The sequence below is a fragment of the Carassius gibelio genome, chromosome A19 (genome assembly GCF_023724105.1).
Source record: "Carassius gibelio isolate Cgi1373 ecotype wild population from Czech Republic chromosome A19, carGib1.2-hapl.c, whole genome shotgun sequence".
In the NCBI taxonomy this organism is placed as follows: domain Eukaryota; kingdom Metazoa; phylum Chordata; class Actinopteri; order Cypriniformes; family Cyprinidae; genus Carassius; species Carassius gibelio.
The window spans coordinates 17,699,083-17,721,066 of record NC_068389.1 but is presented as its reverse complement, the minus strand read 5'-3'; the positions used below and the strand labels follow the sequence as shown (position 1 = coordinate 17,721,066).

General features: G+C 36.7%; 1 protein-coding gene across 1 annotated transcript; it reads right to left on the bottom strand.

The window, feature by feature from the left end:
- Positions 1 to 421: 421 nt before the first annotated feature.
- Positions 422 to 14,610, bottom strand: kiaa0319l (KIAA0319-like ortholog). Its single transcript, XM_052533740.1, has 22 exons — positions 14,313 to 14,610; positions 12,780 to 12,906; positions 12,536 to 12,653; positions 9,656 to 9,984; positions 9,086 to 9,329; positions 8,847 to 8,951; positions 8,667 to 8,764; positions 8,486 to 8,573; positions 8,270 to 8,362; positions 7,750 to 7,882; positions 7,293 to 7,521; positions 7,071 to 7,194; positions 6,835 to 6,967; positions 6,046 to 6,194; positions 5,728 to 5,879; positions 4,250 to 4,388; positions 3,336 to 3,495; positions 2,914 to 3,056; positions 2,704 to 2,826; positions 2,526 to 2,616; positions 2,342 to 2,430; positions 422 to 1,810 (listed from the first exon to the last, which is right to left on the bottom strand). Exons 3-22 carry the CDS (start codon positions 12,630 to 12,632, stop codon positions 1,614 to 1,616), a joined length of 2,916 nt encoding a protein of 971 aa, XP_052389700.1. The 5' UTR covers positions 12,633 to 12,653; positions 12,780 to 12,906; positions 14,313 to 14,610; the 3' UTR covers positions 422 to 1,613.
- Between the last annotated feature and the right edge of the window lie 7,374 nt (positions 14,611 to 21,984).

Below are 21,984 nucleotides of genomic sequence, written 5' to 3'. Positions count from 1 at the left end.
TTTTACAGTGCCCTAGTTATGCATGGTACATGAACTATACTTACTGTACAAAATTACAAACAGCTAATCCGAAACCAAGCCCTTAATTGTATAATTATACTGTAAAAAGGACAGCTTAATATAATGTATCCTATTATACTCATATATACTATGAACAAAATAGTTTACATTAAAATGAAAATTAAATTTTTTTTAATAATCAATTTGACAAACAATAACATTCTGTGCAGTTCTTTTCTGCAGATGACAGAAGTTATGTGCTCATCCATTTAGATCACAAATATTCAAAATAAAAATAAGGCAGAATTTAAGTTCCATTTAAAACAACAAACTTGTTGTTTGGTTCTTGCTTACTGCTTTCCTAAAACACTGCCTTGTAAGGTAAAGTTCAGAAAAGAAATCAAGTACAACAAAACAAAAGACCGTTGTAAATATATTTTCTTTTTATTTACTCCAGTTATTAGAACAAGTCACATGAAACAGGGAATTCTTCACTAAAAACAACACAAAAAAAAGCATGGATTAAAAATAACCTTCATTTTCCCCTATGTATTCAAAATGTGCAATATGCAGACATGTGGGAGGGAAATCGCACACACATTGTCTAGATAACATTCAGATCTTTCCTAACAAACCATCAGGGGACAATGGAACTGAAGTGAAGCCGAGTGATGATTTCTGATATATCAACAATAAAAAATAAAAAAAGGTAAATGCAAAGTAAAATGCAGTACTTATGCAAGTGTAACAAAAACATGATTTATTGACTAGTGGCTAAATCCAGTTTGAGTAAGCCAGCCAGACCCCATCCAGTCGTAATCATTCTCAAAAACCAGAGGGGGGTAAGCAACTGGCCCTAGTGCAACATCCAATGCAATTTCCAGTGTAGAATATCTCTCCTTAAACCCCTGACGAACATGGCTATTTATGCTGCAGACGTCGATTTTGCTGGTGTTTAAAAGTGGCAAAAATGCACCTTTGACATAGAGCCACGCAAGACAACAGAGTAGCACACACACATCTCAATTGAATACATGCAAACCATAAAAGAAAATTAATGAAGGAAGCAAAATCTTGCCTTCTCATGCAGTCATACAACATGGCATTATTGGTTGCCTTAGGACCCACTCTCTGCATTATTACCACAAGTAAAAATATACAAATTAATAGACATGTCAGGCAGTGTTTGGATGTGACAGGCTGCCTGTCATATCAGGAAGCTTCATAGAAGGGGGACAGTGAGGCAGGCTCAGTTATCCGCAGTGAGATGTGACATTCTGGTGGGGAAAAGTTTCTCAGAGCGCTACTCTGAAATACCCAACCTTTCCAGTTGCTGATGGCACATATATCGGCTTTTGTATCTCTGCAGTAAAGCAAGTACATTCTCATTGTCTTTTGAGGTGCATGACTCTACATGACCTGTCTTTTTCCACCATTCAGGTTTAAATGCATTTTCATTTGAGCTCAAACTGGGCTGCAATTAAACCCAGGTATGCAGGTGCAGAGGTCATTCGGGACATCCTGCAAGTCCCTCCGAAATTAAAGTCATGACACATGTTTTGGATGAGGGGTGAACAGTGTGTTGGTGTGATACAAAAGGTTTGGTCTGTATGCTAAAGCAGCTCCTCTCTTGGTTTTTTAGGTTTATGAGGGCACTGGCCGTTACGCAGAGATCCGTTTTGGGGTGGCAGGAGTTTTCCACGCTCTCGATCAGACCAGGGGATTCCTGCCTGGCCATCATCGCTTTCCAGATCAGAATCAGAGTGCATGAGTGCAGAAGATTTGGGAGCAGGAACTGGCTTTATGCGACCTGGAGGAATAAGACAGGGATAAGCATCTTTACGATGGAGAATGGATCATATAATAAAACAATCAGTGAGCCAGTAATGAGTCTCTTATGCTTACCAAGGTTGCATATATTTGATCAACAATGCAGTAAAACAGTACTATCCCGATTTACATTTTAACATATGTTCAAATTTAATTTATTCTGGTGATGGCAAGCTGAATTTTCTGCAGCTATTACTGCAGTTTTCACAGACACATGATCTTTCAGAAATCATTCTGATATCCTGACGCTTGAGTATTTTTTAAATTATTATTATTTTCAATGTTGGAAGCAGTTGCACTGCTTAATATTTATGTGGCAACAGTGATGCATATATTGTCAGGGTTCTTTGCTAAATAGAAATTTGAAAAAGAAATTCACTTTTGATTAATTTAATGCATCCTTGCTGAAAAATATGAATTTCTTTCAATTAATTAAATTGTAGTTTTTTTAAATATTGTTCAGAAACTGACATCCCTAAAATGATCACATAATTATTTCCAATTTTATTACCAGGTCTTGGTAACTGTAATTCCAGAGTCTCTTGATCATCCCTCTCCAGCATTTTATAGCGGCTCTTTCGTCTCACTTTGCTTTTCCGTCTGCTCAAGACATCATGCAGAATTTAAATAAACAATAAACCATGAATTAAAAAAACTCATAAAAATAAACAGATTATCATCCGTCTGACCCTTACCTTCGACAACAGCACACGATACCCCATATCACAGTCGCTATGGCAACCATGATCATGAACGATGCTATCGTCACATATAATACACTCCATTCTGAAAGAATGAAACAGACCATCAAACCTCATGTGAACTAACTTAAAACAGCTTCCCTCCACGATATTTTGCTCAGTGTATCCTCACCACAATTGCTGTCAGCATCCCAAAAATAAGTACTGAATAAATTCTCCATCCAGAACGGGTGGCACACACAACGTCTGGTGAAGGAATCGCATTCCCCGTGACTGGAGCAGTTCAGCTGGCAGACTGGGGAGAGATCAGACGGTCAATAAGATACACGCGATGGGCACTGCAATAATTAAAGAGTTAATTAAGCATTTAAAGAATACTCACTAACTGTGTCCACTCGCCGGGCCCTAAAGATAAGGAATTCATTTTTTTGCTTGCGAAATTTGTTGCGCAGTTCCATCGCAACACTATGGCCGGCCAATGGAGGTCGTCCAGGACCTCCAGATACCAGAAATACCAAGCGAGTGCTGTAAAATGAGGTCATTTCATCATATATATGTAACATAACATATGTAACATATATATATAAAACAGTTTTTATCAGGCTTTTGCCATCATTGGAGCATGTGAGTGTGTATGATTTTAAACAGTTATTTCAAAACTAATGTTCCATTTATTTATATGAATCTTTGCATGGGTAAACTGAGAAATGTATTTTGCCATGAAGCAATTTAATCAGATCTGTGGAGGTGGGCACGAAGTTTAGCAGGTCTATGAGGCCTAAACTTGCATTAAGTTGGACTGACCTATGCTCATTGAAGGCACTAATCTCTCGCACAATGATATCACTGTCCAGGACACCCAGCAGGACGCCAACCTGCCTGATGAGCATATCCTTCTGTCTGCGGGACACCTGAGCCACAGCAACTTCCAGGATCAGCTCCACCAAGTCTCGCTCATGAACATCTGAGGAACGACAACAGTACAATATCATTTAATATATTTGATTTAATATTGGCTCCTTTAGCTTAAAAAAAAAAAAAAAGCTAAATCACAATTCAAACGTTTCAGTAGCTGATAGCAATGACAGTGAAATACCACAATTCCACACCACAGCCAAAACAGATATACTATTAAACATACTCTTTTATTGAAAATTATTTAATATTAAATAATTGTTACATCAAAACAAGGGCATGTAGCCTGCAAGTATTGATCAATAAACAGTGGCTGCTTGAAATTTTTCAAAGCAAGTAAATAATCATTCAAATAAATTGAAACACAGCAACAAAACAAAGACAAAAGTTAACATTTAAGTAAACAAGGAAATTCTTTAGGTATTTAATAGTTATGTCTGATTCATAAACAACTCGACTGTTTGAGTCAGTTCTTTGAGATGAATCAGTTAAATGATTCATTCTGACCAGTCTTTTATTTATTTATTTGACTGAACTCAACTACATGAATTGACAACACTGTTATAAATAAAAACCTGATAAACGTAAATAAAATAAATAATAATAATATATTTATTGAACTAAATAGAGCTTTATGATAAAGCATGAAATATGCCATGTAAGTATAATAGAATACATCAACACTGTAAAGTACCAGTACTTTACACATCACTTACACAGCTTCTGCAGCATGCTGGAATACGTTAACGCAACATTATTAAAAATAATCATTTTATGTGATTATCTATTGCAAGCATACTGACCTTGTCGCACCTCTACAGTGCCTCTATCAGTACTGGTCTTTCCCTTACTGTCAGTTACAGTCAGGGTGAAAGTGTACTTCCCTTCCACCAGATTACCAAGAAAAAGCACTGCCTGGTGGTCAGAGTTATTCAGGACATCCTGGAAGAGAAAAATAACAGGTCAGATTTCAATAGCATCCCAATTACTGCAGTACTGGTGTCTGACTCCTCATTCAGGTGGAGTTATCATATCGTTAGAGAACAAAGTCAAATAAACTGGTCTCACTTGTTCTGTCACTACACAGAACAAACAGTGTGACTGTTTGAATATTCAACAGAGCCATGTATATGTCATTAGCCGCATTTCCACTGTCGGGCCAGTGCGAGCCAGGGCTTTAAACGGGCCGGGTGGGGCTCATAGCCCCGGGCCAGTAGCACCGAGGCCAAAATAGCGCAGGGTTTCCACAGTCAGGGCCTGAAGCTCCGCTGGGCGTCACTAAAACACGCCCTTTACACGCCTCTCAGGAACAAAGACACGCAACCACATCATTTCACCAACAAAGAGAAGTTACCAGAAAACTAATAAGTTTTTTTGTTTGAATGCTTTGGTAAATATTCAAATTCAAAAGCATCGATTTTTACTATAGAATAAATGATACATTAATCATAATTAATGAATTTATCAGGACTCAAAATTAATCATATATAAATTTATTTCTATTTTATTTATTTGTAACGCTTATGAAAATAGCCTGCTTATTCAGTCGAGTGTGTTTCTGTTTATTTGTAGCCACAGTAGCCTATACGTCATATTTAGAATGAATTATAATATCTTTATTTTTATAAAAGCTCCCAAAAATAAAACATCATTATATTTTTATGATAGGCTACGTGGAGCTAAACTCTCGAGACGAGACTTATGACAGATAATATAAGTTACTAAATAATTACACGATTGTGATAGAGAATAAGAAGCTGACATCTGATTTCTTCAAGCGGTCATATTTACCATGTTTACTATGGTAATGTTAATGTTTAGCGTGCACAGTCTTCTGCATCGCTAATTTCTGCCTTGTTTAGTGATTATAATCCACATCGGATCAAGTTATTTCAATCACTCGCTGCTGACTAAGAGTGAGTTTTGATCTGGAATTTTTTTTTTTTAAGTCTTTAATACTGGTGTTAAAACTGTTATTTTTCTATAATGATCCGCAGCGCTGAGCTCTCTAGACGCGGAGAAACTCCACCTTTGTTCATAACCCCTCCATTAGCCCCAGCTGGCCCGCACTGGCCCAAGGTTTCGTCGGTCCAAAAAACCTTGGCCGTTGGCCTCGAGGAAGCCCCAACGAGGCACGATCAAGCCCCGGAAGTGATAGTGGAAACGCAACTGGCCCTGGCATGCACTAGCACGCCCGGTTTAAGCTCCACAGTGGAAACACGGCTATTTGAATTTATGGAGCAGGTCCAGTATAACTTTCGCTCTACTGAACAGTACTGACCCCTGCAGCCGGGCTGCTGTCTTCACGGCTCCAGAGGTAGCTGATGCTCCCCTTATCATCTGATGATCGAGAACCATCCAGAAATGCTGTACGGATGGGAAGAGTGATCGGAGGACTGGACAGCACTTTGGCAACTGGTGGCTGATCATCCTCTGATTTGAAAAAAGCGAAAAGGAAAATTATTTATATTATTACAAACAGACAACCAGAAAACAGGTTGATTGTAGACTTGCCCTCATAAGCTGCATGAACAAGTCTTCTAACAAAGTCTACTAACACCCACATCAGTTTTTCCTGGATTTAGTTAAGTACACACACCTTCTCTGACAATGACAGAGACTGTGTCAGAATTCTCCAGCTTCCTTTCATCCGTCACTGTCAATGTGAAAATGTACTCGCCCTCCTGCAGACCAGTCACCACGGCAACTGCAGTGTCCGCATTATCAATTTTCACCCCTTCTGGGCCCCTGTAAAACCATCAAAAAATAAAATCATGAGTCTACGGTTTAAATTAATACAAAATATTTTTAATACATTTAATACAAAAAGGCTGTCAATCAATTAAAGAAATTATTAAAATAGTTAAAATATTTATATATGCAGATTAATAAAAAAAAATCATAATATGAAAAATAGTTTTACACTTTTGTGGATTATCAATACTGTAGTCCTTGAAAAGACAAAATAGACAAATATTCTATAAGTTAGGGTTGGTTATTTTTAATGTTTTTAAAATTAACAAAAATTATTTGAATAAAAATACAGAAAAATGTGTAATATCTTGAAATATTATTACAACCTAAAATGAAAAAAAAAAAAAATCTGAAGATATTACTTCAGTGTCACATGATCCTTCAGAAATCATTCTAATATGCTGATATTGTTTTTGTTTGTGCATCCTTGTAGAATAAATGTATATATATATATTTTTTTTAAATAAACAAATCTTACTCAACCCAAACAAATAGTACTGTATGTTCAAGTATGAATTATGTGTTGTAAAGTAAATCCAGCCCCAAAAATTAGATTGTGAACATTCAAGAAGTTCAAGATTTATAAATATACACACAAAGACATATGCAGGGAGAGTGTGCATGTGTAACTGACTTGGTGTTTGTCCAGTGGTACGTGGCAATTTTTTGGTCATCACTGCTCTTGCTACCGTCCAGCGTGGTACGATCAACAGGAAGCGTCAGCTCCTTGTCTGGACCAGCATCCGCTACAGGTGGCTTGTTATTTTCTGCAGGCATTTTGCATACAGTGTGCTCAAGCTCAAATAGCAGCTTCAAAAATAGATGTACAAGTTAAATAGGAACCAGAGTGCCCTGTGTTTAAAAAGATACCTGGCTGGACAATGACAGTGACCTGAGCAGTGTCTTGCTGGCCAGACGAGTCAGTGACGGTGAGCTGAAAGGTGTAGTCACCCTCCTGCATGGCAGAGAGCTGCAGAATGGGCGTCCTCACACCCTAAGGAGAACAAAACAAAGGTGTGTTCACTAATCCACTCGTTGGCAAACATAATAAAAATAAATGGCATTCGAGATAGCATTGTGTTTCTCATGTACCTGCATCTCCACCACCTTGCCTTTGCTTTCAGGGCTGAGAGACCATTCGTAGGACAGATTCTCATGGTCATCAGTGCTTTGGTTGCCATACAGTGTGATATAGTTGCGTGGCAATGTGATCACTTGGTTGGGTCCAGCATTAGCTGTAGGCCTGTAGTCCGTGGCCTTGTTGACTAACAACATGGCTTGGGTTGAATCCTGAGCTCCATCCGAGTCAGTCACTGTAAGACTTTTAAAGGAAAAATAGATATAGCATAAATTTCTAAACACACTTGCGTTATTTATATTTGAGTGTTTTTAAATAGTTTGCTTGAGGACAGACTGGTTTGCCAGGTTTTACAATAGCTCTCTGTTTACTGCCTAAGGTCTGAAGCCTCCAGTAAAAAGGTTACAAGGAGGCCCAAAGAAAAGATTACTAACAGGCCAGAATGTGAATGATAAGATGGATAAGACATACCTGAAGGTGTAGTTACCAGGAACCAGATTGGTGAGAGTGAGAATAGCAGTGTCACCCGAGGCCTTTTCCTCTCTGAGCGGCCCCTTCACCTCCTCCCAATGCCACGACACAACTTTATCATCATCGGTACTCTCTAAGAAACACAAGACATTTATGATCACAGATGTCTCATTAGTTATACTTTGCCACCACAGAGAACTTGGAAAACATTTTTGATATTTAAAGATTTGTCTGATATTCTGCTTGATAGAACTTGCATTAAAATTTGCATTTTTAAATCCTGAAAAAAATGTATGACACTAAAGAGTGGAGTAATGGCTGGTCAAACTGTAGCTTTGCCATCACAGGAATAAATTAAATTTAAAAATATATAAAATTTTAAATTGTAAAAATATTTCACAACATTATTTTTTTTTACTGTATTTTCGATCAAATCATTGAGCATTAGAGACTTCTTATAAAAACATTATAACATGCTATTATAAGAATAAAAATAACATTTAATAAATCTAATACGCACGACTGCCATCAATCACAGTGGAGCTTGTAGGCAAGGAGATCTCCTGGTACTTCGGAGAAACCACAGCAACAGGTGGCTTATTTACTCGTGGCTCTATAGAAAGCAAGAAACACAGGACTTATACATATTTTATGTGACATTTATACGGGCCTCCCAAACAGCAAGTCTGAAAACTGAATCCAGGACAATTAGCAGGTACATCAATACTAAAGTTACCTGGATTGACAGTGACGTTGACATATCCCTCCCCATGAGCACTGTCGCCATCCACTACCACTTCAAACTCATAGAGGCCTACTGTCAGCTAACGAAAACGTGTGCGGAATATTAGCAAACATGTAGAATATTAAAAGTCAAGCCTTTCAGACAATTAAAGAAAGATCTGTTTTTTATGTACCTTACTGAGCTTGAGCGTCTTGCTGTGTTTACCCTCCATTTCTCCACTGTAGTCTTTTGGATGTGTCCTCAAACGCCAGTCAAAGACATAGTTAGCCCCTAAAGGAATTAACAGAGAAATGAATACCTAAGATCAAGCAGGAGATCTAATTGCATCTAATTGGCTTATCTAGAGCAGTACCTGTAGGGGGTGCTGGCACTACGAAAGCATTGAGCTCCACCTCACTGCGTGGTAAAGTGACCTCCACATTGTGGCCAGCAGACACAACCAGCTCGCGCACTTTTACTTAAAACAAATGACATTACACAAGATTTTAATAAATCACGGATAAGTCTGCTTTTCATTTACTTTGGAAAACTCACAAGACTGGTACATGCATAAAGTACAATAACACAATTCTAGAGAGCAGTGTGATGTACCAGCTGGTGTTGTTGGTGGAGTCACTGAAGGGGTGTCAGACGTGGACAGTGGTGCCTGATTACTGTTGTTCAATGCTGAATGATCCACTGTGTCTGTATCCAGTGTTGAATTATGCTCAGCTGCCTGTTCGCCGCTGCCACTGGTGGACAGGATGGTGGTCTCACCAGCTATATGTGGAGGAGCTACATCACTGGATGTGGTCAGTGGCGCTGTGGGTTTCACAGACAGGTCCTGTTCTATTTCCTGTGAGGGTGAAAATATCAGTTAGTTCACAGTGATATGCTTCAAATCAAGAGGCAAAGTGTAAAATTACGCTTTAGGGCAGGGATACTAGATGTATATAATATTTTGTCTAAATAAATAAAAAAATCCCTAATTTTAAATCAACAGTTTTGTGCTTTGGGATAGTGTGTCTCATTTACTAACTCGGATAATCCAGATTCATCAACATTAGAATAAGGGTCATAATAAGTATCCTCATATAAATGTTTAAAACATTTATTAGCATGCACTTATTAGTGAATGATACCAACTGTTAAAGTCCTGTGAGATGATGTAATACAGCTTACATGCTCTGTTTCCTTGATTTCTCTGATGTCCTCAGCATTTCGAGCTTTCCTGCGCATGCTCTTGTTCAGTTGCTGCAGAAGCCCCAGAGATTTTCTATGTGGCTGAGGAAGCCACATAATGGAGCAGCCCTCTTTTCGAGCACAGGCCAGTAACACACAGCGACCACCGAGACTCCACACAGCACCGCAGGTGGGCTGCATACAGCAGGCTTCCCAGCACCGAGGCCCTCCGCCATCTACTGCCAGGGGCTGCCAGCCCAGACCAATGACGCTGCTCCAGTGAATACCCAGTACACCACCCGTTACTGTGCATATGCTGGCCGAAACCCCTGAGACAGACAAGGTAAAAAAAAAAGGTTAACAATGGGAAAACAGACCTGAGAAAAAGAAAAGATGGACAGTATGCATGCACAGAGATATCTGGATAACTGATAAATGGCTGATATACTACACCATTTTAAATAATAATAAATATTAAATGAAATAAAATATTATAAAAAAAACTGAAACCAGCATTAAATGCTGACAATGGTAAAATGTAAATGTCTAAATGTAGCAATATAGGAAATAAGCATGCACAATTAAATATCCGACAGTAATATATAATAATAATGTATCAGACAGTATACTTATGCTGCAAATTAACAGTTCTTATTAAAAGAAAAACCTGAAAAACAATACAATTGAAAAGTAAAACAATTGAAAGAGGGAGAAATGCAAACAGAGATAAATAGTACCCCATGTCAAGGGTTATATACTGCTGGATCATTAATGTTGTGGGCCTATCTTTCTGCCGGAGGTCCTGGACATCTTGTTCAGATACATGGAATCATTACATTGATATTACATGGCATCGATACATGGGGGATTCTATCAAAAACCAACAGATAAAAAATCGAAACCTGACTCCCTCTGCTTATAATGGCCCGTTGTTTCGATCGTCCATCTGGACAATGATTCAAAACAAACATATAAATCAACCAAAAAAATTGTCCCTGAGCACAAAATGAGGTTTCTGCCATGGCCGTCCCAGTTCCCTGACCTGAGCCCTATAGAAAATGAGTGGAGTGAACTGAAGAGAAGAAGCACCAACACTGAGCTATGAATCTGAAGGATCTGGAGAGATTCTGGATGAAGGAATAGTCTCTGATCTCTTGTCAGGTGTTCTCCAAACTCTTCAGGCATTACAGAAGAAACTCAAGATCTGAGATAATGAGATTTTCCCCCCAGTTTCCATTGTTTTACTTCAATGATGCAGTAGGTAAGAATTTTGTGAATTTTTCAATGAAACATCAAAGGAATAAATGATATAAATACTTAGATCATATTTACTAATGGTTCCAATATTAGCGGAGGGGAATGTATATTACAAGATTTGCGATTGCATTTAGGTGTTAATTTTTCAATCATTTTAATGATTTAATATTAAATTAAACAATTCATACTGATAATTATTATTATCAATAAAATAATTAAATGAATAATAAACACAATAGTAAATAATAATACTTATAATACTTAAATAAAAAAAATTATATTAACTGAGCATCTGATGAGGGCAAATATATTCTAAATTCTAAAATAGGGCAAATGAACACGCACAATTAAATATCCAATATCAGATTATAAATCTCCAATATTGACAAATATAAAAAATTAGGGAGGAAAAAACTGTATTGTCTTTATATTGCCTGATAATGGAGAATCATCTGATATTAAAACTCTATACTATTTTGCCTAAATTAATGCTGAATAAATAAATCAAATCCCTCGTTTTAAATGTCACAAGTGATTTTAGTCGCTACAACAATGTAATGTAATATTTAAAAAAATATATTTTATTCTAAATATTAAATAATTAATTTTTGTTTGTTTTTACAATTTTGATTGAGCATTAGATGACTCAATTAGATATGCGAAATCTAAAAATGGGGAAATAAAACATTTATCCAATATAAACAGATACTGATAGATTTATCAATCTCGAATATTGGCTAATATATTTGAAATAATATACAATTAATATGGTAAGGGAATGGCAATTAAAATCGAAAGATTCCCACATAAGCTCAACAGCTGAGCTCAGAACAATAGGCTATTGACAACTCATGCATGTAGACTCACATCTAGCCCTGATGCGATGGGAAATAATGCCTGTCCATGCTACAACAAGGAAAGGCTGTTTATCATACAGGTCACTTACACATTGCACTTGACAGCTCTAACAAGTTCTAGGAAGTCAGAGTCCAGTTAGACATCCACCCCCTTCCCCAATCCCTTCAAAGACACAGTTTTGTCTATGAAGTCTCAAACCATGACAACAGAGGTTGGTTATTATGGGCTAGCAAATGAAATCCGAACTGCAAGACACAGCCCCACCCGTGAAGCTTTTCTTTGGGGTGGGGGACTATGGGCCTGTTGTGCAATTTCCCCCCTTTTGTGAAAAGAAACACAGTGTCCATTATGCTTCCCTCCAAATCAGTGCCATCACTCACGACTGCAACAAGTCACAAATATATACTCATACATGCTAACAATGGTCCCAACAGTTGACTCTTTGTCCAGCATCCAACTATTTGATTAATGATGCTGACAAGTGTTGTTTTAATGTCATTCTGTGCAGTTCGCACACATTTACATTAAGCAGAATTTTTTTTATTCAAAGCGACTTACAGTGCATTCAGGCTATTCATTTTATTTTTTTACCAGTATACGTGATCCCTGGGAATTGAACCCACGACCTTTTGCGGTGCTAACGCAATGCTCTACCACTGAGAAACATGAAAATTCGTCTGCTTTCACCATTCTTCTGCCACTGATTATGAGATATTTTATAGAGAGATCACAGATCTCCAGAAAAAATCTACAAGACCTACTTACCCGAGACTGAGCAGAGAAAACACAGACAGCCCAGGCACAGTGAGGTAAATCGGATGGGCCATTTCAATCTGTGCATCCTTGACTCCGCACTGGGCATCTTTCAACTAAGCGCGAGGACCTTGGAAAGAAAAAGACACCAAAGTCATACAGCCAATTCACTTGACCAATGTTAAACAAAAACCTAGACTACAACACACATTAGTTTGCTTTAAGTCAGCTAAGTTGCTTAGAATGTTTGTCATACCTTTCCCTAAAAACGATACAGAAATCCCAGCAATACAGGGAGGCAAATGATATGAGATGTGAGCAGACAGATGCAGAATCGTCCACAGAAAACCCTCCCGAAGCCACAGCTGCATGGCACCTCAGCTCTGTGTAAATACAGGGATTTCTGTTACAAACAATTTTTATTAAACAAATTAAAGTGAAGGATCACGTGAGGAATCACGATGCCAGCTTAACATTGCGATGTCTGTCAGCCATCGACGATGGACATCTCATTGTTTATCGGCCATACCCTAATAATGATATATAATAAATAATATATATATATATATATATATATATATATATATATATATATATATATATATATATATATATTTTAGAGAGAGAGCGAGAGAGAGAGAGAGAGAGAGAGAAAGAAAAGTGTCAGGAGGACTAAAAATAACATTCCCAAAAATGAAACCTCAAAAAAGATTTTCTTTTTTGAATTATCAGGATGCAAAGGAATTAATAGTTAAAGATATTATGATTAAAAAATTATGATTCTGTCATTTAATCATTAGCATATTGTTCCAACCCTGTATAGGACTTTCAGTCTACTGTGAAACACAAAAGGAGATGTTTGACAGAAATGACAGCTGCGGTCATTTTTCATTCTCGGCATAATCTTACACATTGTGAAAACGAAAGGTGATTGAAGCTGTCACTCTGCCATTCTTTTGTTTTTCATAGAAGAAAGAAATTTACAATTCCCTTAACACGTTGCCATTTTTTTTTCTGCATGAACTTCATTTCAAAATAATACCAAGAGAGTTACGTGAACCCAGTGGTTTTGATGTTATGATGGACAGTAAGTTCAACGCGTCGCGACCGTGATGTGAACAGTAACAGTTACCGTCCATGACAGTCGAAGCTGAGGTGTCGCATTTAAGACGGTTTTATGAACAAGACAAGGAACCGATACAGATCCGGGCTGGCAAACTGTCATCAAAGGCATTTTTTTTGCGCCAACACAAATACAGTTCAACGCACTTTGTAAACCGATTACCCGTGGTAAACCCTCCGGGGGTTATTATTTTCCGTAGAAGCGCATGCAGAGTTAACTATCATTTAACTGGGCGAACGGGAATTAAATATGTCGATAAACAGTTAATTGTGTAAAGGATGACATTAACCACATTCGCTGTTTAAATCAATCCTAAAATTGTCGTGTCAGTTCAGAATCTGAAATCGATTTTAAATACACCATTTCACCTGCAAGTTGGAAAAGCTCACACTGCAGTAACGTTACTGCATGCTGTAACCCCAAAAATGTCACATCTCGTTGATATTGTTTATTTTGCTGATTGTCATGCATGATTGGTTGAAGCTCGCGCGTTTAAGGCAGTTTTTGGTGATTACCGGTGGGCAACCTATGGACAGGTTGCTAACAGCTGTTCAGTCTTGGTTACTGGATATGATAACTCACGAATTAGTGAACATCATCGCGCGACTATGTATATATATAGATATGTTGCGGTTTCAGTGACAACCAGCGTAAAAAGTCACTCACCTGCTCACTGTCAGTCAGATTTCTGTAGCGCAAAATGACATTAGACTCCTTCAGCAACAGGACCTGTTTTCATCTCGATCTGGGTCATTAATCTCTCGCAATCACACCTTCACGCCGGAAACGGACCGAAGACCTCAAAAGCGAAGCAGCGCATTTCCGCCCCGCACACCGAGTGGTCAAGATTAAAGTTTAGTGTTTAATCGCAAAATAGAACTGAAACTTTAATGGTTGTCGTGACTATTCTAAGTTACCAACAGAGTTAGAGATATAACAGAGTTGTAATAATGCTATTCATATTATAAATCAATAAAGAGGCCACTCACAAACATGGCAGCAATAACTCTCCGAAACGTCACTTCCGATTTTAATTTCACATGCGCCCCCCCCCCCCTCAAACATATGATTAACATATGTTACAACAAAGAAAATGTATTAATCTGTAATGCCTAAAAGTACATTATATGTTACAACAAAGAAAATGTATTAATCTGTAATGCCTAAAAGTACGTTATTGTTTCATTATTTAAATGTACATATTTATAGTTAGGATTAAGATGTGTGTATACTATTAATGTATAAAAAATGACATGTAAAACTGCTTTTATTTTTATACGTTTTTCACGTAGAATTAATAGCTAGATATAATTACTATAAGTATAACTATGGCTTAATTTTTTATAAGACCAAAAATAAAATAAAATAAACAATGCTAAATCTTACCATAGGCAAAATATGAGAGCTCTATTTTATTTTATGTATATGGTAAGCAAAATGTTTGTTTTTAATACATACTGTATTAAATGTTTGTTTTTAATAATCATACTGTAGACATCATTTCACCACACCAGAGAGCGCTGTCTTTCTTACTTGCTGAGTTTAGCTCTAGCTCTAAACAGTTTCATATGGAACACTACACCACGAGGAACTTCTGACTGTGGCCTGTCTTCCTCCATCTGTCCCTGTTTATTGTAAATACCAGAAGGTAAAATGCAAGATTATGTACCGTACATATATACAGTAATAGAATAAAGGTTTGGACTTTGTGAAATTTGTAGACAAAAATAAATGGTATCTACCTGTACATGTAACAAAAATGCAATATAAAAGTAATTACATTCATATAATTTGATAGTAATGAACTGGAGAAGATAGCAAAGAAAAAGCAGTTCTCATGACTGAGAGAACGCCAAGAGTGTTTTGTATAATATTGGCTTTTGAAAGAAAAAAAACGCAGATGGTTTTGTTTCGTTTATACATATTGCAAATATTGCATGCTACATGATACACATTTAATTTGTGTTATTTCATAGTTTTAAAGATTTTATAGTTTTTCTAAAACAGTAATAAAAAGAATGAGTGCCCAAATAGAGTATTTGCATAGTTAAAACGGACATATCCTGGAAGTATAAACAGGAAGCTTACAGAATGTTGTATGTTCCAAGGAAATGAGTTGTAATGAGTCGGAACGGGGGGTGGGTTCAGTGGTGTCTTTTCTATCTGTAAGGACCAAAATACTCACTGTTTGCTTGCTTCTAAGGATGTAGAGCCCATTGGAAGAACTGATACAGCATCATCAAGGTCAGGGGTCAAAGCAGGGCTCTATATCTCTTCATCAAAATAGCCCTTAAGCCATCTGCATATTCAACAGTACCAGTACCTCAAGTGAACTGATCTGTTTTATTACTTGCAGCCTAAATATCCCTCTGTTATTTGTGACATGATGACTTCAGTCCAGGAATATGCTTTGTTCTTGTGCATACTTTGCATTGACCTGGCCGCTCATGTGCAAAATGGCAGTGGTGAACTGTTGCAACATGATATTTACATATGAAAGGAACAGTGCAGGAGATTAAAAGCATGTCAGGTAGCAAGGCTGGGTATTCTATTTGAGCAGTGAATCATACTATAATAATGACTTTGAGAAAGCAAGTTTTTCCTGATGACATTATTTTATTGTCACATCATGGTTCACCCCAAAATGAAAATTCTGTTTACTCATTTACTCACCCAGGTTTTAAAGAAACTGGACCTGAGACAATGAGTAAAGACGGGAAATTGCAAATCCAGGACATCCATCCCTCGCCAGCTAAGTGTCTGCCACTGAGACAAATGGGAATGCTATTGGATATCTTTGTCAGGTATCATACTCCTTCTTTGGTTTACAGAGCATGGGCTTTCTTCAAGACAAGTTTTATATACCTTATATTACCTTTAATAGCCAGTCATATATATTCCCGGCTAAGTATATTCTAAGAATTATTTGATTATGTTCTTCGTAATTTATGGAAAAGTTATTTCCGAATGTTCTCAGAACTTTCAAAATGTCCAGTTTTTAAATGTTTTAAAAAGTTTATTTTTTTCTTCTTGTTTATGAGAATTTTAGCAAAACACTTAACTGTTGAAGCTATTCCTAGCAATGCACTTGCAAAAAATTGTGTACCTTTTCCTAGCCATCTATATGGTATAATCTCAGTAAACTTAATAAACTGGATTCAGAGTGTTCCCACAAACTCTTTAGCTATAGTGTGCTGAAAGCTACTGCTCTTGAAAACCTGAAGGCAAAGAACTGCAGAAACAGTCTACTGGCTACTGACATTAATTAGTTCCATTTTTAAGTCACTCAAATATTTTTACTGGTTATATAACCAAATGGTATTTAAACGCATTGGACTTATATAGTGAAATCATATTACATGTATATAGCAGGGACACCATACATGGTTAATTTGGGGACTTACAGTAAATAATTATATCTGAGTCTTACATATAATTATCATATACAAAAACATTCCAGTAATAAACATTAATGCTCTTAAATTTGTTGTCTAACCATCTCTGAATCATTTATTGAATTTAGGCAGATAAAGCTTTTCAAGATAGCAGACTGGTTTGACTGATTTGTTTGTGGTGGACACGAACTGATGGATGAGTTAATAAAGTACTATTCAAAACAACTGTCAAAGGTGTATATCCTTACTGGAGGAACTGATGCATTCAACTGTAATCAGCTCTGTAGCCTCAGGGACTTGACATTTAATGTGAAAATATGCTACTTTACGGGTTTCAACCTCACACCTCACACCACCTGAACTTATCAGTTATGTAACAGCAATGTGCAACACACTTAAAGAATAATTAAAAACATGAACAAGGCAAATATATAAAATGAACACATTAAGCATTAATTCATGTAAATGGCTATGGTGTGATTACAATACATGCGACTGACAAATTATGTACTAGAGGGCTACATTGGGTTTGGGCTCCCATTGGACCCAACACTAATCTCACAGGAGCTGGCAGTTTTATCTTTGCTGAAGGTGGGAGTGGGCGGTCAGAACATTTCACGGGAGACCCACGTGGAACGGTGGTTTGTAGTAGAAATGGAGTCAACACAAGAAGGTGAGAAGAAATGTAAAGGTGTTGTTCACTTGACAAAACAAAGCAAGGCAAGTCAGACATTTGGAAGCAATTCTCATTTGTCACTGAAAAAAATGTGAAAGAGCGATTTCCTCTCCTCTCAAAATTCCCACATTTTATCTTGAGCTTTCCCGCATGTAGTGCGCTGTCAGATAGGGCTTTCAGTGTTTGTGGGTGTATCTTGAAAGAAAAACACACAAGTTTGGGGTCAGTCAGCAATATAGGGCTACATTTCCTTCATAGTAATATGGAGTAAGCAAAGTAATATGGCCCAGTGATAGCAAGCAAGCAATAGCAAGCTATTGTGAATGTGAAATCTGTGAGATTTTTTTTAAAAGCATTCTATTTTTTTTTTTCTTTTTGTATTACTTTTGTTAAAATTAAAGCATGTTTTTAAAATTCTCTGTGTTTATTTATTTAATGGTAAAGTTATTTCCTAGTTAATCGTTTGGTGCATGTATGCAGTAGGCCTAGCATGCTTGTAAAAACTTTGTTGCCGCTAGTTGTGGTTTGTTTTAACAGTTAATGTTTTTTATTAAAGCTAATAAAAAAATACCTAATGTTTTTTGTCATGTGTGGTGCTTTGGTTTAGCATCGGTTACTTCATATTATTTAAATGTAATCATGTTTAAATCTGTTATTATGGATGTTAACTTGAACGAATATTTAGTCTGACTACCTGTTTGTGTACATTTACACAAGCTCTGAGATAAAGTCCGTGGGAGCAGGCAGGAGTGGACATAAATATTGCAGGTGCGGGCGGGAGTGGAACACATAGGTTGCAGGAGCGGGCGGGTGTGGGTTTAAGAAAACAGTCCCGCACAGGGCTCTATTAAGTACCACACAATGAAACCTGGTGGTGGTTACAAATCCTTATGTGAGTAAAATGTAGTGAAAGCTTCAGTTTAGACTATGCATAATTACTTTGAATAATAAAAGTTTATTTATGTGCATCTGGTTTCAGGTCCCAGCACAGCACAGAAACTACACTTGTTAAAATTACAAATGTCTTGCTTCTTGCGTCAGACCAAGGCTGTATCTCACTGCTAGTTTTACTTGATCTTAGTGCTGCGTTCAACATCATAGATTATGACATAATCATAGTTCAATTACAAAACTATACAGGTATTCAAGGGCAGGCTTAGATCCCACCTGTCCAATCACTACCACTTTGTTTATTTAAATGGGGAGTCATCTCAATTATCACCAGTAAAATATGGAGTGCCACAAGGATCTGTCCTAGGTCCTCTACTATTTTCAATATACATGTTGCCCCTTGGTAATATTATTAGAAAATACAGGATTAGTTTATCCCGATGACACTCAACTATATATCTAAACGAGAACAGATGAAACTTCTAAATTATCTAAGCTAACAGAGTGTGTTAAAAATGTTAAACATTGGATGACCAATAATTCTCCCATTAAATTCGTATAAAACAAAGTTATTACTTTTTGGACCAAAAAACAGTATACAGAATCTCTTGGATTACAATTTGCAACTAGACAAATGTACTGTTACTTCCTCTACAGTCAAAAATCTGGTGGTGATAACAGACATCAACTTGTCTTTTGAAAATCATAATTTCCCATGTTACAAAAACAGCATTCTTCCATCTTAGAAAACATGGCCAAGCTAAGAAACATGTTTTTTGTCATGCATTCATGACCTTTAGACTGGACTATTTTAATGCACTTCTAGGTGGTTGTCCTGCACCTTTAATAAACAAGATAAAGGTAGTCCAAAATGCAGCAGCTAGAGTCCTTATCAGGTCAAGAAAATATGATCACTTATTACCCCAATTTTACAGTAGCACTGGCTACCTATTAAGTTCTGTATCAGTTACAAAATATTATTACTTACCTGCAAGGCCCTCAATGGTTTAGCTCCTGCTACAGTCCATCAAGTTCTCTAAGGTCACAAACCTCTGGACTTTTGGTAGTACCTTGGATAGTAAAGTCCATTAAAGGAGGTTGAGCTTTTTCGCATGGGCTCCCAAACTCTGGAATAGCCTTCCTGATGATGTTCAGGGTTCAGACACATTCTCTCTGTTTAAATCTAGATTAAAAACACATCTATTTGGCCAAGCATTCAAATACTGCAGTTATATCTGATCAAATGTGCATTATTATTCTTTAGTTGGGTTAAAAAATGTATTTTAATTTGTTTTAACAGCAAAATTAAGTCTCTATTTATTTCTTTGTTCTTGCCATGGGATTGACGCAAGCGTCAGTCTTAATCCAGAACACCTGAGAAGAGATGTTGCCAACCCCTCAGTGGACCTCAGATGATGTTAACCCTGAAATAATAACAGAACTGCCAATATTTGCTATAAGTTTGATTGCATTATATAATAATTGCTGTTAACAGTGTTCGTCTGTTTATGTGTTTAATTGTCTGCCCTATGTGCATTTACTGACAGTGACCACTGATAAGCTACTAAATATTGTAGAAACATAATTTTCTGTAAAGTTGCTTTGCAATGATTTGTATTGTAAAAACACTATACAAATAAACTTGAATTTAATTGAATCGGTGTGTTTAAATGCAACAGAGAGCTGCCTTGTGTCACATGATACACAGGTGTGATATTACAGCAAGAGAGGGGAATTGTGGGTGGGACTGTCAGTCAGCAAAAGGACACCTTGTTTTAAAGAAAACAGGGCAATGTTTTAAAGATCACTCTTCAGCGATTGGATGCATATAGGTCATGCTGGCATGCTAAAACTTGTTTTGGTGCTAAAACAAGATAGAATTTGTATAAAAAGTCTCAAACAGTCTTTCAACATATTCTAGCTTGGCTACTCCTAATAAAATTCTTTATCTGGGAGGTGGACCTTTGTTTGTCATAAGAGTAAAATGCCCTTCAGCTTTAGAGCCAAAATCATACAGAATGTTTTATTTTAGAATTTTAGTTTTAAATACTAAATGACAGAAAACAAACTGATAAAAACATTGAATCTGATATATGGTAGTATATATTTGGTAATATAACAATGAGAAATTTCCAAGCTATTTTTTATAGTCTGTAACAGTTTAACAGTTGTAGAACAGTCATTTTTGAAGTGTAGAAAGGTGGGAAAAAGATCCTAAAAAGTAAAAAACTTTTGGTAAGTTTTTATACCTTGTGTGAACAATGTCTGTAAGTTTGAATACAATTTGATAACATAAACTAGCACATTCAGGAAAAAGAAAATCCTCTCAATGTCAATAAAAATGAAAATAAATAGAAACTGAAAGATTACATGAGGGTTAAATAATAAAAATAAATAATTAACATTAACAAAAAAAATTGTCCTACTTCTTCATGGGACAAAATTTAAACTGCTGGAAACATACTACATGGACGCTTGCGTCAATAGCTGATGTTTCTAAGAGTGATTCAAGATATACATCTTGCTTTTGGAAACATTGGACCCGAAGCCTGTATATGTTTTAATGATGCCTTGTCTGCATCATCCTTATATGTTTTTGTATTGTTTTATATGTATGTATATACTGTATGTTGTTGTCTCTATGGACCTATGTGTCTTGAATAAAAGTTGATTGATTGATTGATATTAGTCAAGTGGAACTGGAAAACTGAAAGTGAATAAAATGTTTCTAGTTTCGAGTGTGAGAGTGTTCAACGGATAGCTTGTAAATTTGCATATGCCATATTTGTGGTATAAGTAATGGTTTTTTTAATGTGATTTGTGTGACCTCAAGTGAATGTGGGGAAGGTTATGAACACGGAAGAAAAGAAGAAAAGTGTGCTGGTGGTGTATGTGAGTATGAGGATTGAGCATGTCTTAGGCGTGGTGTATGTCTCTCAGTTGCGCTGGCACATTCTTCGGGAGGGCCGCACCCTTTCTCACACCCTCCCTTACCTGAGTTGCTTAGTTCAGTCAAATACAGACATGCTTACAACTTTCAGAATCAATCTCACAATCATAAACATGAAGAATGGGACATGAAATGTTTAAAAGCAAAAAAATCTTCACAGGATTCAAAGAAAACTCTGGTTTAAAGGTAAAAGTCTGGCAAAATGAGGATGAGTTTAAGTCTTTTCCTTTCTAGTGTGGAGCGAAATCCTCTACTCTACCCCTGCACAATGCAAGCAGAGACCTTCGGAGGGGCAGGTGCTCAAAGTATAAAAAGGGGCATTTAGCCCAATTTATGTTTAAAAGTGAAATATTTTTTTCTTTGCACTCTGGAATTTGAAAATGAATTGTATTATCGATATTGATATTATTATTGTTTTTGTTGCTG

Coding starts and splice junctions, on each gene's coding strand:
- kiaa0319l (XM_052533740.1), bottom strand. CDS start 12,632: ATGCCCAGTGCGGAGTCAAGGATGCACAGATTGAAATGGCCCATCCGA. Junction 7,522..7,749: donor CCTGGTAACTACACCTTCAG/GTATGTCTTATC, acceptor TTCCTTTAAAAG/TCTTACAGTGACTGACTCGG. Junction 5,880..6,045: donor CTCTGTCATTGTCAGAGAAG/GTGTGTGTACTT, acceptor TTTTCAAATCAG/AGGATGATCAGCCACCAGTT.